The following is a 26,754-nucleotide window of genomic DNA, read 5'->3' on the forward strand; positions in this document are numbered from 1 at the left end:
CTCCATGCATGTGCCTCATGGTTACGACGAGGCTAACGTCGGTGCTCACACGGCAACATGATGAGTAATGCTATGCTCATCTCCGAGGGTGGTTGGGAGCTGTCATGAGACGTGCTCACCAGAGGGGCTGGCACCTGGGGAGAGCTGGCAAACCTTGGCCATTACTGTCATGGAGCGCCCACCGTTTGCACTGTGGGCCGTGAGTGAGGCACTGATTCTGCCAAGGAGGGGTTAATTTCTCCCCCCCACCCCCTTTTTTGTGGAAGGGCTATTTTTCCACTATTCTCACTATAGGAAAACTACATTTTTACCGCTGTTGAGAAGCAAGCTAGGCATACCTCTTCAGCTGTAGTCCAGGAATTCTGGCAGCCCATTCATGAGAGTAGTAGGCTCTGTTGGTAGAGAATGGGCCCTACACAGCACAGGGCCCAGGAAATCTTGGCTTTCATTCAAATAGGACAGTTTTCATGTTTCCTACAGGCAAGGGCAACACATCCCTCCTTAGCCCAGGGGAGCCTGGGCAAGCCAGTAGGTACCTAGCTGCTTCAGGAAACAGTGCTATCAAGAACCAAGAAATTCACTGACTACCCCAGTGTGCACCTGGACCCATCACATCCCTATAATAGCTGCTGGTCCCAAGCACTGTTGGCTTCACTGATCCTCCCTAGAGTTGGGGTGAGCAGATTCCTGCCACAAAGTGCCCTCAGAAGCAGGTACACAGTAACCGCCTCACATGTTTCTGTCTGTGTTCAGTTTCAGGCTTCTCAGGAACTAGACCACCTTCCTCAGATCTTCTTTTTCACATCTCCCATAGTGAATAGGGGAAATCCTATGCAAGTCAAGTCCCAGCAGCGGCCTCAGAATCTGAAGTTAAATGTGCAAATCAGTTTCTCAACCTTGGCACTAGTGACATTTTAGCCCGGATCATCCTTTGCCAGGTGGCCTGACTTGGGCACTGTAGGACGTTCAGCAGCATCTTTGGCCTCTACCCACTAGCTGCCAGTAGCATTCCTTACCCCAGTGGTGACAATAAAAAACAGTCCCCAGACACTGCCAAATATCCTCTGGGGAAAAAACCATGCTAGATTGGGAACCAGTGGTATAAATTAAACCACAGTAATAATTCCATACCACCCACACATCAGAACAAGATTGAACTCCTGCCCCCAAGCCTGGGGCTGCCAGCTTCAGCCAGTTCCCTTCAACTCATGGCATGCGTATTAAGATGTGCACTCACAGGTCTTCATCTGGGATGTTTACTGAGCATGCGTCTAGACCCAACACCGTACCAGGCACTGAGGCCAGAAGAACCTGAGATGTGGTCCCTGTTCCCCAGAAACTCACAGTCATTCTGGGGAGACGGGGTCACAACATCTGAGGCAATGATAATAACCTCTACAGAGCAGTAGGTACGGATACATCACTCAGCCAGCCCGTGAGGAAGAGTGTGGCAGACAGAAGGGAGGGCACAGGGGCAGCTCTGAGTCTAGTCGAGAAGGAGCCACACTGAAAGTTGTGTCAGAAGGTGGAGGCAGGTGCAGCACTGTAGGCGCATGGACGGGGGTGCTTGGCACCCACTGCTGACCCGGGGAGGGCTTCGTGGAGGCCATGACCGAGCCTGGTGATAGAGGGACAGGCAGGGGAACGCTGAGGGCAGATACATGGAGGCTGGAAGGCTTGGGTGGTGTTTAGGGAACCGTGTGCAGGAACAGAAGGAGTGCTTTGCAGATTGGCGGCCAGCTAGCCTGTGCCGTAGGAGTACTGGGATGATTTGGCTGGACATCAGGAAGGCTTGGTAAAGAAAAAGGTGGAGCAGCAGAGGCGAGGCACTTGTGTCACATGGCAGCCCCCCACCAGCCTGGCCCCACTGCCCAGAGGCAGGGCTGCCAGGCCCCTCGGTGCAGGGGGATCCCAGCGAGCACAACCTTTTGCCTGCTTCCCCGGGGACTGTCGCACTGGAGCTGTGATTCAGGGCCACCCCCACCCGGGTGAGTCACATACCTACAGCCCTCCTGCCACCGAAGCTGCGCCCATGCCCACCGAGCACCCAGCCGGTCCACTCCCTGGCACCCCACGTCGGTCCCCCAAAACCCCCGCCTGGCCCTCACTTCCCTCCCAAGGGCCTCTGAACAGCTGGAGGCAGCACTCTCCCCGCTCCTGACAACTCCGTCAGGTTGGGGAGCCTGTCTGATGCCTCCAAACCGTTTTGAGGGGCTGGCATGTACTAATTTAGCCTGCCATTACATCAGGGATGTGGTTCAGTTTCTCTCCCTTCCCATCAACCCTCCTCCCAGCCCAGTGTCAATAGCAACGGCGGCAGTGACGTCCTGGGGGAGCAGCACGACACTGCCAAGTCTTCATGACTACCAGCCAGCGTGACTCTCGGCTGACAGCCCCTGGTGATCAGTGATGGGTGATCAGTGATTGGGAGAAGAGCCTCTCCCGCCCCCCCCCAGAGGGAAGGTGCCAAGACACCGAGATGCTGCCCTCCCAGCCGCCAGGGGCCCGCATCCTCCCGTTCAGTCACGGGCTCCCTCACGTCTTCTGGCCACACCACAGAAGGCACATGGGGCGCACCTAGGGAGCCTGGGAGCATCCAGCCGGCAGTCACTGCATGCAGGATCCTGTGTGGCAGGAGGAGAGTCGGCCTCAGGGTACCAGGGTCAGGGGGAGCGGAGGGCAGTTTGGGGCGAGCAGGATGGGCGGCCGAGTCAGGATGTCCGCAAAGCTGCTGGGGGCTGTCAGAGGGACTGGCCCAGGCCACTGCGCCTGCAGCTGGCTGACAAGCCTGGCTCACCTCATGCTGTCACGCACAGGCTCCGGGAGCAGGAAGCATCTCAGACCACCGTGAAGTGGAATCCCCTCCCTCTGGGTCCTTTCAGCCCCTCGGGATGGGCAGGACTGCTGTGATGCCATTATGCCCACCCACAGGCTCAGTCCCACAGGCACAGCCACTGCATATGGCCCCGGATGCTGCGTCCTGTACGGGGCCTGAGGAAGGTCAGAATTCAGCCACATGTTCTCATGGGAGCACATTTTTGTAACTCACACCAGGCTGCCCATCCAGAGCCTGGAAGTGGCAGAGCCTGACCCAAACCGGAGTCAGCTGACTTCCGCCACCGTTCTTCAGGTTTCCAGGCCCTATATCTCAGAGGTTCAGCAAGCAGAGGGCCCATCCACAGACCCCTTGCCAGCCTCCTGCCTCACCTGGATACCATCCCACACCCTCCCTAGTCCCAGGCACACAGAACACTCCAGACCCCTCCCCGTGGCATAAAAAGTCAATGAGGCCCAGAGAGTGTGCCATCGTGGGATCTGCAACTCCCTTCCCCACTTCTAGACCTGATCCAGGTGCCCAGGAGCTCGCAGACAGCCTGAGTCTCCATTCAGAGCCTGCACAGGGTGACGAGGCTGCTGTGTCCCCCACACGCCACCACACCCAGCCTTCTGTGCATCCTCATCCAGGGATGGTCAGGGGGCGCCTGATCCTGGCCGTGCATGGACTGAGCTTGGACATGCAGGCCAGAGGCCTTTCCTTGTATGGCATTGAGCCCGGGGTAGGTGGGGAAGGGCAAAGCAGGAACCTCCATTTGTACTCTTGCCTTGGGCCCCACAGATGATAAGTGCGGCCACCATGATTCAGAGACAGGAAAGCTTCCCTCATTCCTGACGGTGGGCAGCTCTGAGCCTGGCAGACCGTGGGCTCAATAAGATGGCCGTGGGGTAGGTGCACAGTTCATGTAACTCAAAAGGAAGCCTTGTCCCCGGATGGAATGTTCTTCATGATCTTCATGAAAAAGAATACCTTCTCCTCCCCCTGTGTTTAAGTCCTGCCCATGCCAGGCCCCATGCTGGGCTCTGGGAGGTAGTCAGGCAAGGCCTCAGGGACTCACGTCGCCTCTGAACTGGCCCAATGGCCCCTGCCCTGCGCCTTTTTCCCATTCCCATGCCCTCCTGCTGCATCCCTACCCCTGCTGAAGAGCCCTGGAATTTCAGAGCTCAGGCACAGGCTGAACATTCCGTGGAATCCAGTGATTTGAATGACTATAGCCAGGCGGATGGGCAGTACCTGGGGAGGGGGGTGGGGGAGACAACACCAACCACTGCTCATGGGGAGGGGGGCTAGGCTTCCCCAGAGGGGGCTAATTTCAGGCAGCAGCACCCCACTGCTTTGCCTCCTCTCCCCACTCTTTCCCTCTTCCCTGCCTAGAGCCTGCTTCCTCTCCACCACCACCCCCACCCCTGCCATGCCCTCCTAGCCACGTGGGTCTGACATGCATTTTTGACCTGTGGGCCCCCACAAGAACACACCAGGATGGAGCAGTGTCCCGGAGCCTCCTGACTAAAACTGGGAGGGAGGTCACGGCAGAGAGAGCACAGCCAGGAACGCAGCCGGCAGGCTGTGAAGCATACAGAGTGGGCCCTGAGTCTGGAGGAGGCCAGGCAGTAGTTGTGTCAGGAATTTAGAAACCCCTGCAGGGCCGTGAAGGCCTGGAAAACACACCGATGCCTTTCACAGGGCACTGCGTTTGCTATTTCCTGAGTCTTGGTCGCTGCCCAGCCACCCCTACACTCCCAGGCTCTTCAGCTCTCTCCACTCCCAGAACTCGGATGCCCCACACCCTCTGCACTCTCCAGGCTTCACACAGGGCTCTCCCTCTGCCTGGCACATGCTTCCTGCCTTCTCCACCTGGTAGCTCATCCTTCAAGGTGCCACTCAGGTGTCCCCTCCTCCAGGAAGCCTTCTCTGACTGCCCTCCCCCCCACCTAGGTCTTGCCCCATAGTAACATTTGTAACACAGCATTGTAATCACTTACCTATGCCCCCACCACCAATAACTCTGAGGGCGGTAACCGTCTTACTTACGATACCTGGCATGTAGCAGGTATTTAATAAGTATCGGATGGATGGATGGATTGACACACTGACAGAAACCCAGTGGGTGAGGGGGTGAGGTGGAGGGGGAGGCTGCCATCAGCCGGGAGAGGTGAGCATGCCCAGAGCTGCCGGGAAGAGGGGGAAGATGGTATGGGTGGGTGATGGGGTCCTGGCAGGTGGCCCTGCCTCCCCTACTGCTTTGGGAAGACTTGTCCCGCAGCACTGTGTGCCTACCCAGGCCTGATCCCCGTGGTGACCACCTTCCTCCTTGCTCCTAGTACTTCTGCCTGTTGCTGGTGATCTTCCTCGTGGAGCTGGTGGCAGGGGTCCTGGCCCACATGTACTACCAGAGGGTGAGTAAACCCTCTTCCTGTGTTTCCCATCGGTGCCCCCTGTTGCCCTGGAGGCAACTGTGGGGCGGGGTGCAGAGGCATGGGGGAGCTAAAGCTCGGCAGTGACACAGAGGGCGGTCTCATGTCCCTGGCCCCAACAATCCTCAGTATACCTGGGTCCTACTTCTTGTCTGGCTTCCAGCAATTCTCTGCCCTATCTGGTGATGCTGACTTATTTGGCATGGGGGCTGGGGAGTGGGAATGCCCCGTGGGAGGTGGGGTGGTCTCTCTCCCCTCCTAAGCAGAGATAGAGGATGACCTTAGCAGGTGGGCATCCAAGGAGAAAGGCTGGGGCCGGGGCTACCTGCCAGACTATGAAGACAGCACCGGGCCTCGCCTGCCTGCAGCAGACAAGGATGAAGTAGCCGGTCGGGTCTCCTCCCACTGGCTGCTGTGAACCAGGGGTTTGAGGTCATGACCAGGGTGAGACAGATGCCTGCACTGGTTGTTTTAAGGCAGCACCGTACAACTGATGGGTGCCCATAGGATAACAACTGTAAATATTGTGAATGTCACCTCATAATCAAAATGAGAAAAAGATATTTATTTAAAAGCACCCCCTGTGCCCAGCCTCATTGCCCTCCCACCAGCTTTGAGCCGTCCCCTCCCCGGCCTGCCTCTCAGTTCTGTCTATCACCTGCCTGGCCCCAGCTTTTACAACATCTCTCCACGAACTCTGTGTTCTGAGCGGTCTCCTACGACGCTCCCATTACGCTGGGGAACGTCTGCCCTCACACCATTCCAAGTCCGTGGTGCTCGAGGCTAGCTGGCCTGGCTTTGGAGCGGGCCTGGAGAACGAGGCCAGGGTGAGTGGTTCTGCTGATGCCACCTTCCCTCTCCACTCTCTCCAGCTCAGTGATGAACTGAAACAGCACTTGACCCGGACGCTGGCTGAGAACTACAGGCAGCCGGGAGCCGCGGACATCACAACCTCAGTAGACCGTCTCCAGCAGGATGTAAGCACCTGCCCCCTGGGCTTGAAGGCCAAGCAGATTCAAATTCCGACTCTGTCCCTTCCTGTCTGTGTAACCCAGGACAGGTTACTTACCTTCTCTGAGCTTCATTTGCTTCCAAAACGAAGCCTCACTGCGCGTGTTGATCATTCAGTACCATTGCGTATGTGGAAGTCCCCGCCACCATGAAAAGGGCAAGTTGAATCCTGGCCCTTTCCTTCTTCCTCCTGTGCCCTGGCCCCACCACGGCCCCCTTGACTGCCTCCTCCAGGTCCCACCCCTAGGGCCCTTGCGGGAAGGAAGCTGGCTGCGTCAGAAGAACTTCTCTCCTGGCCGGGATCTGGGCTCCTTCCATCAGCAGGGCTGTCTTCTTCCTCCTCTGGGGGCTGACAGCTGAGGTCCCGTATGAGTGAACTGTAACAGGCAGAGCTATTTCAGCCAGACTGGTGCAAGAACTTCCCAGTTGTGAGCTGTGGGGCGGAACGCTGGGGGACAGAAAGGTGGTCCCTCCAAGAAGAGGCTCAGCAGACCCCTTCAGTGAGGCCCGTGGTCCTGCCAGAAGTAGGGAAGGGACAAATGGCCCCCAGACCTGCCCTGTGCAGTATGGTAGCCACTAGCCATGTGCAGCTAGTTAAATTTACATTACAAAATTCAGTTCCTCAGTCACTAGCCACATTCCAGTGCCCAATAGCCATAGATGCCACCGAATTGCACAGGACAGATATAAAGCATTTCCATCATTGCAGAAAGTTCTGTCGAACAGTGTGACTCCAGGATCCTGATGTTTTCACGTCTGAAAATTTGAGGAAACTCTACCGGCCCACTCTGGTCCCCCTTCTCCCTGCCACCTTAGCCTGTGGTCTCTGCTCTATCCTGTATCTACAGACCCCACCCTCGGCCTGAGGCCTTGGTCTTTCTGCCAGGAATACCAGGCCAGTGAGTGGAGTAGAGGTTAGCATCTTAGCTCAGCTGGGGAGGCACCTTCTCCGTCTCCCCAAGACTGGCTTGGATCCCAGTAGGCTCTGTGCAGAGGGGTCTCTTGTGCTCTGCGATAGTGGCTGAGGGCACTCATGTACACATAGGTACACACATCCACACCCACACGCTTAGCCCACACATACCCTGCTGGTCAGCCCAAAGCTCAGTCTGCATTTTTAGGGCCTCCCACATGGAGCACTGAGCCTGAATCCCTGCCCTCGGGGCCTTAGTTGGGGAGCCCAACACACGCAGTCAGTGCTAGGCTGGGAGGACCCTCTGAGTAGAGAACAGAGCTGGGAAGGCCAAGGGGGGAAGTAGGAAGGAGGGCCTGGGTTTGCCTAGTTAGAGAGGATGGGAGGGGCAGTGAGAGAGTAGGGAACACCATGAGAAAGGGCACAGCTGGGAGCCACTATCTGTCACTGCCCCAGGCCTCCTCCATGGGCACCTGAGCATGTGGGCATGACCTCACACATGCCAGCAACAGTTAGAACCAGAGGGGCACGAGGGAGCCTGGGCCCAGGCCCGCATCCTAGGCGTGAGGAAGCAGCCCTGAGAAGGCAGTGGCTTCAGGCCAAGGCCAGCATCTGGGCTGCGGGCTGCACCCCAGTATGTAAATGACACCCACATGCCTGCATTCACAAAACGATCATAGCATAGAGGGTGTCACTAACTGCTCACCCCTGCAGGGCTCGCTTCTCAGGGCTTCACAGAATTGCCTCTTGCCGTCTTCACACAGAGCGGTATGGAGGGGCTTCCTGAGCCCCATTTACACGTGACAAAACTGAAGCCCAGAGAGGCTAGATAACCTGCCCGGGGACACACCGCAGTATAATCCCACATGACACCTAGCACACACTGTGCTGTTCCTGGCTCCATGTGCTGTTCTGTTCTGCCTGCCTCCTGCCTCCTCCTCTTCCTTGTGGGACCTTTCCACTAGCCCCTTCCTCCTCTGAGCTCCACACAGCTCCCGATGTCTCCCCTACTGAGCTGTAGTCACTGAGAAGCTTCAGAAAACCAGGAACCATATTACTCATGTGTGAGCCCAGTGCTAGCTTCACTCCTGGCACATAGTAGGTGCCTATCAAACACCTGTTAAATGTACTGAACGTACCTCCCACCCGGCCTGCACCTCCACACACCAGAAACAGTCTCAAAACCGCTGCCTGTGTGGCTCACACGGGGACTTGGATTCTCAGTCCCTCAACTCAAGGGCAAGAGAGAACCAGTGTCCTGTTGTGTCTGCATCACTGGAGACCTGGGTTGGTGTTTTCCTGCTCTGGAGTGGCACAGATGACCCAGGTCTTACCCAGCGCCAACTCCACCCCCTGGTCAACACTGATCTGCCCACACTGTGGCTCTGGGACACTCTCTGTGTCCCTCCCTGCAGGTCTCTGGGCTCTGAGGCTTCAGGGTCTGAATGAGGGTCCAGGAACCTCTGGCAAGGCTGGGTCCCTGTTCCTGAGGTCCTGCCTCGCTGGGTGACCAGGAAAACACCCCCGTGTGGTGTGAGCTCTCCCGGGGGTATACAGCCCCACTCTCTCGGGGACCCACCTCCATCTGTCTCCCCACCCGTCTTCTCAGAGACTCTCCCTGCTGTCAGGATGCCCAGCGTAATCTCCTTAAAGGACTTGCATGGATAGAAGGTAGCCATAAGGTGTCTTGCAGCCAGCTTCTGCACCTTCCTGGAGAGAAGGGCCCCCAAAAGCCCAGCTCCCTGCTCAAAACAGGCAAAGGGGAAAATTCGCAGGGAGAACAAATCCCTATTTGTGCTTGAGTTAGTATTTGAATAACGAGTCCTGCAGCCCTGACACGGAGGGACCAGAGGAGCCTCCTGCCAGGTCTTCACCTCCAGCCTCCTTCTGTCCCTCTAGTTCAAGTGCTGTGGAAGTAACAGCTCCACCGACTGGCAGCACAGCGCATACATCCTGTCTCAGGAGGCCGAGGGCCGCCAGGTGCCGGACAGCTGCTGCAAGACGGTGGTGGCCCGCTGTGGGCAGCGGGCCCATCCCTCCAACATCTACAAGGTGGAGGTGAGCGCCCAAGCTCCAGCTGAGGCATGCAGAGCACACCCCACCCCACCCCACCCCAAATGGGAGGCTCAGACAGAGGGGCGGGGAGAAGCAGAACACGCTTTCTCATTGGCCGTGAGACTGCACAGGGCTGTCAGTGGTCTCCACGAAGCAGCTTGGGGACAAGCACCTGCTGGTGGGAGGTTCTGAGACATCATGGCATGCCCCTGAATCACCCGAGAAGCCTGTGGGCAGTTGAAAGGCTGGAGCAGGCCCATTAAACCTCTGGCCTGCCCTCAGCGGGGTGGATGCAGCACCGGCCAGCCCTTCCCTCCGCAGCCTCGCCTACTTCACGCCGGCCTGCGTGACCTACCGTTACCTTACAGGGAGGCTGCGTCAGCAAGCTGGAGCAGTTCCTGGCTGACCACCTGCTGCTCATGGGGGCAGTGGGCATCGGGGTGGCCTGTCTGCAGGTGAGTTGGAGCACGGATTAGGAGAGGGGGTTGTTTGGAAGAGTTCTGAACCCCTCTCCCATCGGCAGAGATCACAAATCACTGACCCTCTGCACACCCATGCCCTGTCCTGCCCTCTCCTCCCCTCCTCTTCTCGCCACTTGCCCTTGGCAGCCAGGAATGAATCACATGGTCACTCTCTTCCCCAGAAAAGATGAAGGAAAATGCCTGGGGGCCTGGGGGACAACTTGAACTTGTAAGAGACCTGGGAGGAGTGTGAGTGTGGGCTCAGGTATGTGCATGCACCCTCTGTGTGTGCACGTGGGTGTGTGTGTGTGCACATGGATTACCCGCATGCATCTATGTGTATATGGGGTTGTATGCATGTACGTGCGTTTAGGTGTGCTTGTGCATGTGTGTATATGTGTGTGCATGTACAAGTACCCATTCCTGTGTGTGTGTGCACACACACATGCCCGTGGATGTGCACTCCCTGTGTACTCCCAGCTCTTTGAGCAATGTCTTTTGCTCAGTTTCACTGTTCCACCCCTCCCTCTGCTGCCACGCAGGAAGTCAGTGTCACTCTCAGATCTGCTTTAGTCAAAGGTCCATACAGAGGAGTCAGGAGGGCACCCTCAGGCTGGGGCAGATACAGGGGCAATGGCCCTGCACACCCACCTCGCCTGGCACTCTGCTTCGGCCCAGCAGGTTCTAGAGGGAGCTCAGCACTGCCCCACCCTTCCCACCCCCGGGACCACCTGCACTGATGAGGAAAGGGGTGAGAGGCTGGGACCTCAGAGGACCCGGATCGAACCCTTCCTCTGCTCCTGTATGACTTAGTGCAGTTACAGCCCTGCCCGCAGCTTCTCCAACCACAAAATGTGGCTTATTTCCCGAACCACATAAGGTCTAGAGAAGAGCGAGGTGATGAGTGTGACACACTCACTGTGCCGGGCACAGGTGAAGGCCTCAAGTCAGTGGAAGTGGTTGTTATCCAGCCATCTGTAGACTTCAGAGTGGTTTCAGGTGCTTTCTATCATTAGATCCCCACCACGACCCGAGACCTGGGCCAGGTGAGGTAGTAAGTGTGCTCCCATTTTACAGATCAGAAAGTTGAGACCCAGAGAAAAGACTTACCCAGGGTGTCACATACTGAAGTGGCACCCAGGTCTCCTGGCTCTTGGTCATTTGCTTTTGCCAGCCCCCTCCCCCCACCCCACACCTCCCCAACCGCCAAAACAGATTTCTTTGGAAAGCAAAGCAGGGGCTGGTATCAGCAGCTGGCTCAGGGAGGCTGCCAGTGTGGGGTTCCTTCCAGATCACCGCTCTCCCTGCCCACATCAGTCTGTGCGTTCAGAGGACCTAGCTGCAGCCTCCTCCACTGGGCTCGACACTCTGGAGGAGGGGGGGGAACAGGCAACCTCAGGCTGGTTATTTCATCTCTGAGCCTCAGTTCCTTGTTTGTAAAATGGGGCTAATTATACCTAGTTTGGTGAGAGGATTAGCAATATATATGTAAATCACTTGTCACTGATGAGCAGATAGCAGGTGTTCAATAAATGGTACCATCATTATTTTTATCATCTCCACCTGGGCACATTGTCTCTCAAAAAAGCCCTCATTGTTTCCTGGCCAGAGCAGCTCCCCCTTCGTCTCCATAGTTAGCATGCAGGCCGGGAGCCCCAGGGGGCATTAAGCAGAGCCCCTCTTTTGCAGGACCCCAAGGCAGGCCTTCTGTTCCACATACCCCAGTGGGAGCTGAGGAAGGGGCTGCTCTGTGCTCCAGCGCCAACTGAAGTTTCCAGAAACCTGCTGTCTCCTTCAGGTGCTGAGGGGGCCTGCTGTGCATGGACACTGACCAGGCCAGGGCCACACTCCCCATCCATTTCCTCCTGGTCTCTCTGGCTGTGGGAGCCTGGAGAAGCTGAAGACAGGGGCAGTGAGGCCTAGAGCAGGGAGTGGGTCTGCCAGTTCCCCAAGCCCAAGGTCAAGGTGAAACAAGTACCCTGTGAAAGTACTGCTGGGAGGCCATGTTGTCAGGAGGGTGCCTGCCCGCTGCAGAGGGGCTTCCTCCTTGTAAACATCCCCGACCGTGAAGTCTCGGTCCTCCAGGGCTCTCTGTGGAATGGCGCCAAGTGTCCCTCAGAGAGAGCTTCACCCAGCCACCACTGTGGACCCCCATCCATAGCCCAGATTCTCCCCCGACTCTGGCTGAAGCCGGTCCTGCAGCAGCCAAGCCTCGGTTACAGCCCCCTCTGCTGGCCAATGCTGGAACTAAGCTGCCCAAGTCCCGGTTGGCCACCAGCCTTGAAGGGCTCACACCAGTCGTGTCCCTAAGCTCGCAGTCACCCTCCACCAGTGTAGGTATCCCCACACACGCCCAGCCTGGCACTTCAGAGACTCCCAAGGCTCAGGAGATAAAAGGCCAAGGTGGTGGCTCATGTTTCCCTAGTCCCCAGGACTAGAGGAGACCTTGCTATGAAGTCAGAGGACCTCTCCTCTTCTTATGTGATCCTGAGGAAGTCATGTTCCCTCCCTGAGCCTTGGCTTCCTTCCCTATAGAACGGAGGAGATGGACATTGTTGAGCCTTCCTTTAAGTGGCAGAATTCTATAACCCATGGGAATCTCACGTAGGAGCCCGCAGTATTAAGCATGAGGTGGTGCTGCTGTGGTTGAAGCAGGAGTTGGGGCTCTAAGGTTCCATGAATTTTGGTAAGAACCCAGCCTCAGTGTGACTCCTGTGCCACCATATTCTAGGATGTTAAGGCATGTCTTGTGCATACTGTGAACACCAAGCAGAGGATGTGACGAACATAACAAACCCCGATTCCAGCCAATTGGCAACCTGTCACTTGTGGCCCCGTGGATGTGTGGACCAGGGCTGACATGCTTAGATCGTAGCGGGCTGCAGGGAGACAGGATCTCCACAGAGCCTCCACGGCCACAGGCCTCAACCTGGGCTGCACATGGGGACCACCTGGGGAGTTTTAAAACTGCCCAAGGCCCCAGCTGCACCCCAGCACAATTAAATCACTTTGTCTGGGGCTGGCACCCAGGTACCAGCATACTTGTGAAGCTCTCTGGTGGGTCCAGTGTGCAACCTGGCTGAGAACACTGGCCCACATGAACGACAAGAGCCACAGGGCACCTGGAAGTCAGATGTGGGAAAGGTCAAGGGCCAGGGAGAAGATGGCACCATCACAGTCCTTAACCACCCAAAGGCAGGCAGGTGGGGGAGGGCACATTCCTGGGAGGGACCGGAGGACAGACAGGAACAACAGGTAGAATTTACAAGGAGACAGGCTGGAGAACTTGCTAACAATTGGAATCTTCCAGCAGTGGTCCCTGTGAAGCACAAAGCTGTCTGCGGCTGCAGGTTGCGGCAGAGGTTGGGGGCTGGCAGGGACCCTGAAGTGGGGAGACCCGCATGCGATGGGCTGCAGGTCCCTGCCCCGCTGCTGCATGCACCTGTTCCTTTCAGCAAGACCCTGTAGGGCCCTTCTGTCCACGTGGGCATGTGGCCATCACTGCTCTGGTTTTCAGACCTGACAGGGATAATTGGGGTCTGGAGTTACCTCCAAATCAGACTCTTCTTTCTGGAAGGACCTTACCAGTTATCTAGTGGATAACCATCAGCCCCGGCTGCACATGACAATCAGATTTGAAAAGTACCCTTGCTTGGGCCCCATGCCAAGGATTCAGGCTCAGATAGATGGGACGAGTCCTGTGCCTGGGTGTTTTTTCAAGCTCCCCAGGTGATTCACATGTGCACCTAGGATAGAGAACACTGGGCCCACCCCTTTCACATATACCTGAAGACACCAAGCCCAGCGACATGGTCACTTGCTAACAGTCACATGGCCACCGTGGCAGAGCCAGCCAGGACCCCAACTCCAGGTCTCTCTGTTGTACACCAGCTTCCCCTTTTGGGTGGACTCTGGAGGCACTCCACCTTGAAGTAACTCTGGCAGAGAAACTTCTACCCAGGAAGGACATAGTGGCTCCGCCCCCTTTTCCTACTGCCCTGCTCACACACAGACTCTGGGAGTCTCCCACCCAGAAGCCATGCAGAGTGAGCATTCATTGTTAGTTTTGTAATGCGAGCCTCTAGGTGCCAGGTGCTATGGCCAGTGCTGGGGCCACACCAGTGGGCAGGATGTGGTCCCTTCTCCCAGGAAGCTTTCACTCGAGGCAGGAGGCATGTAGAACATGGGTTGTCACATGCCATCAGAGGCATTGTGCAAGTGTGAGACTTGGAGCTCGGGGGAGCATGTAAGAGGCCCTAACCTGTCAGGGCAGTCACAGAAGGCTTCCTGGAGGAAGTGATATATAATTAAATCTTGAAGGAGTTTGATGGGAAAAAGCAAGAGGGGAAAGAGTGACAGGGCGAGAGAATTGAATTGGCAGAGCCCTGGCCTGCTGCAGTGGAGGGAGGGCTTTATCCTGAGGGCTCTGGGGAGCTACGACCTGGCCTGTCAAAGCCTCAGGATGCAGGAGGGGCTGGGAACCCTGATGTTGGTCCTGTCGTCCTGGTTTTTAAAGACTGTCTCCAGGGAAGGCTACCAAGCAGTGAACAGATTAGAGGTTTCCCTATTGAGATTTGAGACTCAGAGAGGGTTATATCTGTGCCCAGGATCACACAGCCCCAAACAGAAACTACCCCATTCCTACTTCTATCCCAACATTCCCGTCCTGTAGATGGAAACATGTTGCAGAACCCAGAAAACTCACACAACAGCAGAGATTGGGATCTGCAGGTCAGTAAAAGGGAAACTGAAAGATTACATTGGATTGGCTTCCTGGGGCCTCCCTGGCCCTTCCTTGGTTCTCTTGGTGACAATCAAGTCCTGGCCCAAAAACCTCAAAAGCAGCTGAAACCATGCCACCTCCTTGTTGTAAACAGCCCCATGTGGCAAATGCTGTACCTAGGCAGGCTGCCAGAAGAGGGCGCCATGCACCACACAGCCAGGCCCCCACGCAAGCTGGGCGCCCCCGCAGCCATCTCCACGCATCCTCCTCCATTCCTGCTCCTGCACTCATTACCACGTGTTTCCTCTGCTCACCCCGTGCTGGCCACGCAAAGCTGTGGGTGCTGATTCGTCCACGTCCTCCATCAGGAAGGAGCCGGCGGTACCAGGGATCCGATAGCTTCCACTGCTCCTCTGCATGAATCAAGGTGCTTGTGTGTGCGCACGTGTACGTGCACATGTGTGCAGACCTGTGTAGACATGTTGTGAGTGCATCCTTAGCCCCTCTGCATGTGTCAAGGTGGGGGCGTGTGTGCGGACATGCACCCTGCCTTCCCCGGGAGGCTCCCTGGTGGAAACACACATCTTCTACAGAAGTGCAGTTATGGGCAAGCTCTGCCCTCCTGGTCCCCCAGCACAAACTGTCCACTGTAGATGTGGCCTCAAGTCCATGCTGGCCCAGCTCTTCCCATCTGGCCTCCCCCCCCCGCCCCCGCAGAAAGAATCAGAAAGATCCAGATGACCCCACACGTTAGCCATCAAACCACGACGTGGGGATGGGGAAGAGAGGGTGCTGCACGACACCTGGCTGGAAAGGCTGCGATGGCACCTGCTTAAAGCCAGTGGGAGACAAGATAACCTCTCAAGCTGCCTTCAGCTTGTGGCACTGAGTCGGGAAGGAGATCGGCACTGCTCTCGGTACCAAGTCTGAAAGCTGCACTCACGGGGTTCTGCCCTCCTCCCATGTAGGGGTGGAGAGGAGAGAGGAGGGGGGAAGAAGAAGGGCTCATCCTCTGCCACCTCAGGCCAGCTAGCCTTGCAAAGAGAAACCAAATGCCTGCTAGCCCATGAGCGTCTTCATCAGCCTGCCCTCCTCCCACTGGTCAGAGCTCCGGGTGCATCCAGAGGGGCTCTAGCAAGATCAGGCCAGCAGCAGCTATTGGAGAAATTTGGCAATGATGGGGCATTGTTCCCTATCTTCGGGGAGATCCACCTTCGCCCATGTGCCACAGGACATTCATGGGGCTGCCCTAGCAGCGCCCTCTTTCCTGTGGGTGGGGAGTCTGGATCCAATGGCATCATTACCATGGAAAGATCACAGGCATGGGTCTCTGGGGTCTGACACATCCACATCTTGTCCTGCATTTTAGAGATTGGAAAAGTGAGGCCCCCCCAGGGGGACAGCGATTGCCCACTACTGCCCTGCTCTGGGCAGGATGCTCTTCTCGTTCAGCTAGTGGGTGTGACAGAGAGGCTATTAGGCAGGCTCCTAGGGCCTGAGTCTGGTGCTTCATTCCCAGCTAACTTACAGGACAAGTTGGGGACAGCTCCAGGTGCTCCTTTCAGAGCCTCAGTTTCCCCAGTGGCTTCTGTACATCAGCCAGTGAATCAACTATGAACCTTGGTTTTACTCTGGAGTCTGAGAGCAGCGAGACGCAGACAGACAGCAACAAGGGAGTGGAACTACTGTGGCTCAGGATCTGATGAAATCGGGCCATCTCTGGAGATCTAGGACCACAGACCAGCAGTGCACTGCTTGTTAGAAAGCAGAATCTCGGGCCCCACCCCAGACCTCCTGAGTTGAAATCTGCCCTTTATCCAGGTCCCCATGTGTGTGCCCAAGAGGGAGAAGCCTGCTTCAGGGCACTGTGGGAGAGCAGCTTCATGGGGTTCTGATTTCTCTTTGCTCCTCTGCTCTCTCCACCTGGCAGATCTGCGGGATGGTTCTCACGTGTTGCTTGCACCGGAGGCTCCAGCTGCATTTTTACTAACGGCCGACCGCGTTCCCCTCCGACTGCCCCTCACAAGGACAGGTGCCCAAATCCCATCTTCCAGGCCTGCAGAGTCAGCACCAGCTCACCTAGAAACTCCCAGAAACTCCCCCTACTCTTCCCAGCCCCTTTGGATCCACCAAGTGCCCAAGACTATGGCTCCTGTGATTCCCACCCAGGCAGGGGGGACCCATCCTGTGTGGAAACAACAACCAGCACCCCTCACCAGGCCTGGGGATCCTGTGGACGACAGGAGGGTGATAATCAGACCCTCCACTCCCTCCCAGCTCCAGAACCTAGAATGAAGGTCTGAAAGCCCCCCTGGGATGCCTGCATGGGGCACATGATCTCCCCACTGGTGCTGAGCACCCCTCTTCTTGTCTCTGCTTGGTGTGTTTTTCTCTACCCACAGGGAGGTGCTTACCGGCGGGGGGATGGAAGCAGTTAGGGTTGGCTCTGCCCCCAGAAGATCCAGCCCTTTGATCTGCCCGCCCCCACACCTCCTCACCTGGGAGTATCCCGGCAGTCTGGGGTCTGGTTCCTTCCCGCAGGGTCTGGCAGCAGAAAGGCCTGAGGTGAGGCCCCGGAACTGGGGTTGGGCAGCAGCAGGCTGGTGGGGCCACCAGGGTAGGGAGGAAGGCAGGTAAAGTGGCCACACCGGCACATGCTGCACCAGGACCTTGCATCCAGCCTAGAAACCTTCCCTGGGAGAGGTACCCCAGAAGACCATGGCCTGGAGCTCCAGTCTACAGTAAATGACCCTCAGGGGTCTCCAGTCTATAGTAAATGACCCTCAGGCCCCCTCTAGGGCCTGATTCTCTGGAATGCCAGGTTTTTTAAATGATCTCCAGCCCTTCATGTCAGTGGGAGTAAAAATCCTTCCTGATTAGGCCAAATCACAGACCCTGCAAAGTTGGAGCCACTGAGAAGGTACAGCTCTGAGTAAAAGGGTGCTGTGCCTGGAACCCCATTTTTCCTGGGCCCACAATCCCCAACCACATATGGCCACCACCATTCTGCCTCCAGGAGCCCTCGCTCTGCTTCCCAGAGTGAATATAGTGGCTTCTTTTGGTTCTATCTTGCGTCTCTGAATCAGGCAGGGAATTTTCAGGAAGAATTTTCTCAAATACTAAGGGAGAACGGAACAGAAAGAAAATCCTAGAAAATGCAGAATATAGATGCTGGCAGTTTTCCAAAGAACAGGTGTCAACTTGTAAGACAGCCATGGAGACGAGACCCTCCCCCTCCAAATAGCTATTACAAGTGGGTAACTTGTAACGAGAGAACCCCACACCTGGCTTCCCACCTTCCAGGTGCCGTGCTTCCCGTGCTGGGGACCCTCTTACATCCCACCATGAGAGAGTGGCCCCTTGTTGCCAAGATCAAGGGCAAGAAAGGTCACACCTTACCTCCTAACTCATTCTAGGCCCCAGTCTGATGAGCTCAGTTCTTGGTGACCTGGGGAGTCCTGGGTGAAGGGTGTTCTCCCTCCCATACACAGCTCACTGCTGTCCCTAAACACAGCCCTCAACTGTACAGAAACCGTACTTGCCCAGAACAGGGATTCCCCACATGCACAGAGGGAAGACCAGGTTCCGGGGGCAGATTGCCTCCCCTATCCTGGGGAATCTTCTTGTGGCTTCTTTCCTCCACCCTCAGGGTCCTGGGGCTGCTGATACAAGTTCATTAACAGGATACCAACTTTCCAGCAATCCCAGACTGCACCAAGGCTGGAAGAAATTGCGCTGTGACTAGCTTTGCTGCCCTCCAGCTTCCTGGGACTCGTGCGGACAGTTGAAAAATGACTCCCAAGCTGTGTGCAGCTGGGCGCAGGCTGCCAGGTGTTACCAAGTGAGGGCTGAGAGAGAGAGAGTTCCTCCTGAGCAGGCAGCGATGCCCAGGGAGGTGCTGTGTCCTGTGGGACATGTCAGCCCCTGGCGGAGTCCCTGCACTCTTTACTGAGGTCAGCTGGGCTTGTGGAGACGGGGACAGGGGGATGGGCGGGATCGCTTGCACACCTTGTTGTCTGTCCCTGCCCCCCGAGGTGGGTTAGGCTGTCCTAGGCTAAGGGCAGGTGATTCCACCCTGGGCACCTGCCCACCCAGAGGGTAGCTGGAGGATGGAAGGACCAAGCTACAGAGAGAGAATGACCCAGAGCTTTGGGGAATGGTGACCAGCTAGCTCATGCTCACAGCTTGGGAGGGGTGAGGGTTAGAGGGAACTGAGGCCCAGGATGTGACAGGCTCCCTGCTCAGGGCATACAAAGGGCTGGGGTCTGGAGCCAAGGATGCCGTCCCCAGTGAGGTGTGCCCACCACACCTGAAAGGACGCAGATCTGCACCCAGGATGACTGCCCCCAGGGCCCTGCTTAGAGACAGAGAGAGAGTGAGCCATGACTGTTGAAAGCTGTCCTCAGTCCTGTGTGAGCAAAAGGCCCCTACACACTGGGACCCAGAAAAGAAGCCAGCATTTTGTAAAGGTCAGAACATGGCAGATGCTGGGATGCACACAACCTGAGTCCCCACAACCTCGGCCTTCCCTCCCGCAGCACGCAAGGGTAGACAACCCCAGAGCATGGCATGTCCCCCACTCTCCGGATGACCTGTGTTGGGGGAGGCAAGAATGAAACTCAGTGTTTGGTGAGGAGATGAAGTCTTGTTTAAAATGTTTGTGACCACCCTTTTCTTCTCCCTACCTCTCCCACCAGCCTTGCCCCGACCCCAGGGGCCCCTCCAGCCTCGCCATGGGGGAGCGTCCAGGGCCTTGTGGTTACTGAAGGCCTACTGTGTGCTTAGCGTGTGTTAGTCGTGTAAGTGCTTTCTCTCCTGGTGATCACAACGGGAAGGCACTATTCCCCCCACTCTGCAGATGATGAAATTAAGGCTCAGAGAAATTAAGAGGTTGGCCAGTCAGTAGCAGTGGTTGTCGACATGCCACCCCCAGCTGGGTAGAAGTAAGGGGAGCCGGTCTGGGAGCCCCCTCTCCTCAGCATCCTGCGGCTCCCCATCTCTGCAGTAAGCTGTCAGGCTGCCGTGCAGGAACAGCACGTCCCTCGGGGGCACTAACAGTCACAGCCTGGAAACCCCTCCCAGACTGGATGGAACCATCCATCCAGCCCCAGCCCAGCGCACCCTGGACATTTGCAATCAGCAGAGCAGTGTGGCTCCCTTCAGACTGACAGCCAGGCCCTCCTGGCGGAGTGGCTCAGGCAGCAGGCAGGAGCCCTGGGGAACCGTCGCTCAGGTTCACCTCGGGTGCCAACGCTGACACCAAGTGAGGGCAGACCAGACCTGAGCAATCAGAAACCGCAAACAGTGTGGAATCTGGTGCCCATGTGGAGATCACGTGTGGGGCCGTGGAGGGCTGATGAGGGCATGGTACACCCCTCTCCCTGCTCCGTACTGGGGGCCAGGGGAGAAACCTCAGGGTTCATGCACTCAGAGCCCCCCTGGGCAGGGGGGAGGCACCCCGGGTGGTGATGTTAACCACCTTATGCTACCTTTGCCTCCCCTGTGTTGTCAATGCGGGACTCTGGGCTGGCACAGTGTGGTCGCTGTCGTAGGGAGGGGGTGGCCTGAAATCTCACCAGGCTGCTCACCCTGTGTGCTTAGACCTGGAGGGGCCAATGCAGCACTGAGGGGGGGGTGAGGGTAGTGAGCCCCCTGGGACTCTTGAGCTCTGCAGCCAGTTTCAGTCTTAGGATCTGTCACTCTGGTCCATGCCTGGGGTTGGAGGTGGGGAAAGTGAATTGAAACACTTTCATCACCACCCACCCCACTTTCTGCCTTGAAAATGCTACTTTCTGGCCACTTCGGGCCTGGGGAGAGAAGGGGAGGGGGAGGGGAAGGCAGTTGACTAGCAAAGGACAGAACCCATCTTCCATGTCACTGCTGTGTGGTGCTCACATCCCCGAGGATGCCGGTGATATGTCTGAACCAGCAGTTCTCAAACTTGAGGAAGCATCCGGCCACCTGGAGGGTCTTCCAACAGACTGCCAAGTTTCACCCCTGAGCTCCACATCTGCAGGGTTGAGGCCAAGGACTTGCCATCTAATGAGTTCCCAGGTGCTGTTGGTGCTGCTGGCCCTGGAACCACCCTTTGAGAACCACTGCTTTAGACCACGCCACAAAGGACACTCTGCCACCTTCCTGTGTGTGCCACAACCCCCCAAAGTTCCAAAGCCCCTCAGGCTGTCCAGCTGGCCAGAAACGTGCCTCTCCAGCAGTGTCCTCTGGGTGGGTCTGTTATCTCGGCCGGGAGACCAGGTGCCTGGGTCCTCTTCCCAGAAGGAAACAGATCAGGTTCCCAGCCCCGTTTCCCGCCGCCTTCTGTGTGCCTTGGGAGAGTGTGGTTCCATTCTCAGCACCCCCACTTTCTAGTTTAGCGCATGCGCCCCCTTCCTCTCCTGCTTATGCCCCCAAGTCACCCTGTGCAGGTGCCCCTAGGAATTCCAGGCAGCCCAGGATTAGGCCAAATGGGCTTCTGGAACCAGCTGGCCCATGGATATGGGATCATCACAGTATTCTAAAAACAGAGAAGTTGCCTTAACCTCCCGCCTATAGAGAAGTTGCCCTGGTTGTAAATATGCCCTCTCCTTAGCCGGCCTCAGCGTCAGCCTGGCCTCACATGCTGGGTGGCATGATAATAAAGGAATTGTATCTAGGACTACCTTCTGTTGCTTTTTTCCTCCTCTGCAGGGAAATCCCAGGTAGCTCATCAGATGTGTTTCAATCTACCATACAAGCGGAAGCAGACAGTCACAGGGAGAAGGGGAGGAAGGAGGAGCCCTATCAGGAAACCCATTGACCACAGTGATTGGGGTCCTGCTTACCCTTCTTTTATCAGCTCCCACCTTTCCTCTGTTTGAACTGACCTCGCTTGCATGTGTGTGCCATTGGCTCCTGGCTCCATTGGCTCCTTGGCAAGAGCCAAGCTCAAATGAGCGAGCTTGAATCGCGTTCCTCTTAAAGCTGTCCGCCTTTCATCAGCCGGCATCCCCGCACCACTCACCACGATGGACGGCAGCCTCTGTCAGTGAGCCTCCGGCCTGCACATCCTGCCGCGGTATCGCCCCATGCTGGCTGCAGCAGATGCCGGGTGTGGTGACAAGTCAGGGGCGAGGGGCCCTCTCTGGCTGGCCCTTGGGCCCCAGCTGAGTGTTGGAAGCTAAGACATGCGCGCCTACTGCTACCTGGGCCCCTAGACCATCTCACTAATTTGTCCATCTCCAAGTCCATAGTGGGATGCTTTTTCATCCAAATGCAGAAAGACTTCAATCTTACAAGTCAGAGGAGCTGAGGGCATCAGGTTGCCCAGCGTGGAGCTAAAAGGAAGTAAATGCTTTGATGCATTGACTTGATTTCATTCACTATTCTGTCTAGAGAACTTGAGGCAGGTCAGTGAGTGAGCCTGAACAGTACCTGGGAAAGCCAGACGCTGAGGACCCCAAGACGGCGGGAGTGGGGTGCGGTGGGGAGGCAGACTAGAAGTGAGCCTCTCACCTGGGGAGAACCTGGAAGGGGCCTGTCACTTGCTATCTAAGCAGTTGGAGTCTGCAGCCCAGGCCAGCTCCTGTGTGTCTCTCCCTCCCCTTTGGTCGAGATCATTCAATCACAGCAGCAGCCCTCTGATGGCCTGGATGTTGAGAAATGCACCATTTGGGCCTATCCGAGGTCTATCTTGTTGGACCCAGACATCTCACCTCCACCATCACTATGAGTATGAATGTGTGTACACATGTACACAAGCACACAAACGTGCCTGGGACAGACGGGCGCCCCTCCCTGCTGCACACAGGAGCGCCATGGGTGAGTATAACTGCTGTCTGAAATGGCTGTAGGAGCGCCTGCATGGTTCAAATGTCCAACTCTTGGTTTCGGCTCAGGTCACGATCTCATGGTTCGTGGGTCAAGCCCTTCATCAGGCTCTACATTGACAGCATGGATCCTCCTTGGGATTCTCTCTCTTTCTCTCTCTCTCTGCCCCTCCCCTGCTCGCTCGCTCTCCCAAAATGAATAAACATAAAAAATAAAAATAAAATGGCTCTGGTGGCCAACTGGGGCCTCAGGTAGGTGGGCAGCATCGAGCAGCTATGTGAAGCTGTCCTTGGTGGCTGCTGCCTGGCCTGTCGGCTGCCACTGTTCCCCAGCAGGTGCCAATGCCTCGTGTCAGTCCCAGTGCCAGGCTGTCATGTTGCCAACAGGTGGGCTGCTCTGAGCTGGGACCCTGGGTCCCCCCCAGGGGGTCCGCCCCCCCCCCCCGAGAATAGAGAGGCTGCTGGTGGGGGTGGAGGAGACACAGGCTCCAAATCCTGGATCATTCCACTTACCTTCTTCTTAAAAACAAGTACATGGAAGCTCCTACTTCCCTTTTCCTTCACCTTCTGTCCCGGGATGAAACCCTGTCGAGCAAGGACTGGGCGCAAAGGAGAGGCAGCTGCAAGGGACCCAGAGGGATCTTTTGGATCAGGCCAGGGGTGAAGAGGGAGGTGAGCAAAGCTTCAGTCCGGCCCTTCCCATCAGCAAGGTGCAAACAGCATCACTGCACTGAGGACATGCGCAGGCCGGCCAGAGCCAACAGGGCTGTGTTCCCGTCAGTCTGGGCACTCTTGAAGAGGTCACGGGCAATCTCTACCAGCCTTCTAAAATATGGAAAGCGGCTCATGAATCCCTAATTGGGGGTTAGAGATCCCCAAGCTGGAAAGGAGATCAAATTCAACATGTCTCCCGGAGTTGCCAAGCTGTAAGTAAGGCTGAGTCCTTTCAGGAACTGGTGTCCCCTTCCAGGGAGAAGAAATGTATGGAGAATATGTCGGGATCCCAGGAATTCAGTGGGGCAAGTTGGGGCAAAGGGCAAGGAGCTTCCTGATGCCATTTAATGCCAGGACACAGGCTCGCCTTGTCCGCATGTCGAAACGGCCCTGCTCCGCATGCTGGGCTAGGCTAGATCTCACAGCTCTGTAGCCGCCAGAAGGAAAATCTCTGACCAACAAGCTCCACCCAGCAGACCGAGCCACAGACCACAGTGTGGCCCTGCTTTGCCGGCTTCCCGCTCTCCTCTGAACAAAGGGACACCGTGGGTTTGCCCTGGCTGGCTCTCAGCTGCCTGGCAGTCTGTAGGGCCACAAAGGGGAGATTCCAGCAAGCAGCTTCGGAGAGACTGGCCCAAGCGTGCCCCGTGGAGTGTCGTTACGCTTTTTGTTAGCTTAAGGAGACACAATAGTCCATCTCCACAGCTGTCATTAAACTCAGCAAAAACGAGATGGCTAAATCAATAGCTTCCTCATCTTTGCCGAATGCTTTAGAAGGGACCATTGCAATGCCAATATTTTCGTGTCCAAAACGACATTCATTTAATCTGACTTCCCTCTTGTTTCTGTGGAGCAGTGAATGCGGCAACCGGGCCATCCCAGAGCAAAATGGAGGCATGAGGGAAGCTCGCCCACTGAGCCCACACATCTCCGCCCCCCGCCACGGCTCACTACCCGCCCCCATATACCGACTCCCCTTTCCAGATTACTCTCCTGTGTCCCCAGCTTTCAAGCAGGGGGATGCTCTTCCTTGGGGTTATACCTCTAGTTTGGGGACTCCTGAGGACCCAGACTTGACCCATTTCTTGCTAAGCACTTACCCTGGTCTAGGAATAAGCTGGAGGTCTTTACATGCATGGTTTTATTTAATCCTTGCAGCAAATCTGTAAAATCGGTATTGTCCTCATCTTGCAGATGAGGAAAACAAGACACGTTCAGTGACTACCCAGGGCTCACAGCAGTATCATATGCAGAATGAGTAATTCAGACCCTCCAGCTCCCAAACAAGTGGCACCCAGACGTGACACATCCCTAACATTGAAAGTTTAGGCATCATGACAGCCGATAAAATAGTGGAGGTCAGGAGGAAGCCAGATCATGTATATGAGAGCATTTTGCAAGCTGCAAAGCTCAATGCAAACCAAAGGAGAGATTTAATTATATCACACTGGTCTCCGCTTGCACACGAGCACGGAACCTGGAAAACACACTCACCCTCCATTTGGTGCAGTCATCTACCTGTCCAGGGCGAGGGACGTCATGTTGGATGAGTGGCCCGAATGCTCCTCTCCCCCCAGCATCACCCCCCAAGGAAATCTAGTAAATCTAGTTAATCACTAAGTCTCTCAATTTTCCTGTGTGTCTTTCAGACCTGATGTTTTTCTCCCTCCCACTGACGCTTCCCTGCGGGCTCAGTCACCTCTCAAGTCACTGACGCAGCCCCTCCTTGAAGTCCCGGCATCCACCCTGTCCCACCTTACCACTCTCCAAGCGATCCTTCCCAAAGGCAGATCTGAGCCGGCCGCACATGGCTTCAAGCCTGTCAGTGGGCTCCCACCACTCTTGGCTTCGAGTTCAAGCTCTAACCTGGCTTAGGATCTTGTGATCTGGTGGCTGCTGCTCTCTCCAGACCCCCCTTCGCGCTTGCTCTGTGCACCGGCCCCAATGACATCACCAGGGCTCACCTTCCAATCCTCGCCAGGTTAACTCCTGTCTTTAACTCTCAGCAGTGACATCGGCTCCCCAAGTTGGGGTCAGCACGTCTCTCGCCCGTGAATATCACGATCACAGCACCGAGTTGCAATCCTGTTTGCTCTTCTGCGGTTCCTGTCAGATTGCTGGCTCTGTAAACACAGGGGTTGGTCTGGGTCCTTCACCACATACTCTAGGTGCTTGTACAAGTTAGCATCCAATAAGTCTTTGGGTGGATAAACATCTTGTCTCAGGAAGCCCTGGTCGTGGCCATTTTGAAGGAGCTCTCGTATGTGTACCAAGCCCACTGTGCTGCTGCTGGCAAGCCATCTTTCTCGTGCGCCCTTTGCTGAGTGCAGATGGAGAGGCAGCTCTCCCACCACAGCACACAGCCGGAGCGGTGGGGAGTGCCCCCAGGGTCATCTCATTCACCCCCTCTCAGGGGCTGAGGAGCCCACCACCCATGGCTCTAGCCTAGTCATTAGACATCCCCGGGGAGAAGCAATGCCCAGCCCTGTCCTGATAAGAACGTCTCCTCTCCTGCCCAGCCAGGCAGCCTGCCTTCCATGGATTTAGCTCATTTGACTGGAGCCCAGTGCTGAGCAGTCAGTGCATCCCATTGTCCTGTGATCCAGAGGACTTCACTCTGCTCCCCAGAAGCAGACAGCACAGGGACCTGGCCAGCATCCTCATGGGTGGGCGGGAGCTGGAACCACAGTAGGCATAGAGGAAATGGCTTACACCCACACACCTCTGACTTGGTTGGTGCTCAGAGGATGTTGGAGGGTCACCGCCCCTAGTTCATGACTAGCCCCTGGCTCCACGGCCACAGGGTTCCTTCTGGTAAATCTCCTTAGGGGGGGATTTTTAGGGACTACATTCTAGCTGGACCTTTGATAGAGGGTCAATCCTCAGCAAACCTCTGGGGGCTTTGGGACACAGCAGCTGCAGGATGGGGTCCTAAAGTTTGGTGTTCTGGGGCAACCCTGCCGACCCGGCCACTGCCCTGAAGAGGAAGGAGAAGCCCCCTCCTGCTCCTGGGCCCACATGGCACATTCACTCTTTGTTCCCACCCCAGCCCGGAACACTGGCAGCGATTTCCACCTACATGTGGTCCCGGATGAGGATGACCTCTGAGCTCCTCACCTGCAACTTGTCACCATGACTGTGGCAGCCAAGGACATGGGAGCCCAACTCCACAAACCAGAACCCCAGCCAAGGACACCGGGAGACTTCCATGACCAGGGGCACAGTGTCCGTGGGCTCACATGGTGTTGAATACCCCCCGCCTCCCTGCTGACCTCTCATCCTGACTTGGTGTTCCTGTGCCCTGTTTGAGGCTGTCTCAGAGCCACCCTGAGACCACAGCCTGGGCCAAGTCATGCTGTGAGGTCCCCTCATCCTGGAAGAGCTGTCAGGCCCACTAAGAACGTTGGAGGGATCGGGGAGAGACTGTACCTAAGCCCTGTCCCTACAGGAATCCATGAATGACTTACTCCCTCCCCCTCCCCCAACACACTTCTGGGCCTTTCCACAAGACTGGCCATGTGTGAGAAGCGACAGGTACTGAGGTGGGAGTTGACCCCTCACACAGAGAGCTCGGGCCTCTCAGACTAGCTCCCGACCAAGCCCGCATCCAGTCACTGGGCAAAGGGCACCCCTAGAGGGGACTGAGCCCCGCCTCCCCCAGCAGACCTGTGACCTGGGCTCGAGGAGGGGAGATGAAGTCCTTGCCGTGGGGGTGTCCTAGACAAAAGGTAGAGCCAGTGCCTGATCCGTCCTGTGTCCCTCACACCAACCACTACAAGAAGTCATGGCAGAGTGAACACAAACCACGAAAGAGACCACCTG

At 56.4% G+C, this 26,754-nt stretch overlaps 1 protein-coding gene across 5 annotated transcripts in view; it reads left to right on the forward strand.

Moving 5' to 3' along the window:
- The window catches only part of TSPAN11 (tetraspanin 11), a 71,767-nt gene extending 52,718 nt beyond the window's left edge, over nt 1-19,049 (forward strand). Inside the window, exons 4-9 of one of the 5 annotated variants that reach the window (XR_009265960.1) lie at nt 5,158-5,232; nt 6,123-6,227; nt 9,074-9,232; nt 9,598-9,684; nt 9,873-9,955; nt 16,344-16,361. Coding sequence is in view for 4 of the 5 variants with exons in the window: in XM_058744010.1 (XP_058599993.1) it covers nt 5,158-5,232; nt 6,123-6,227; nt 9,074-9,232; nt 9,598-9,684; nt 9,838-9,915 (504 nt within the window). In the remaining variant the exon portion in view is untranslated. Of the gene's footprint in view, nt 1-5,157; nt 5,233-6,122; nt 6,228-9,073; nt 9,233-9,597; nt 9,685-9,837; nt 9,956-16,343 lie in introns of all 5 variants that reach the window. The other 4 variants (XM_058744010.1, XM_058744011.1, XM_058744012.1 and 1 more) reach the window with 4 other exon arrangements.
- Nucleotides 19,050-26,754: the final 7,705 nt, after the last annotated feature.

This window comes from Neofelis nebulosa, chromosome 8 (assembly GCF_028018385.1).
Source record: "Neofelis nebulosa isolate mNeoNeb1 chromosome 8, mNeoNeb1.pri, whole genome shotgun sequence".
NCBI lineage: Eukaryota > Metazoa > Chordata > Mammalia > Carnivora > Felidae > Neofelis > Neofelis nebulosa.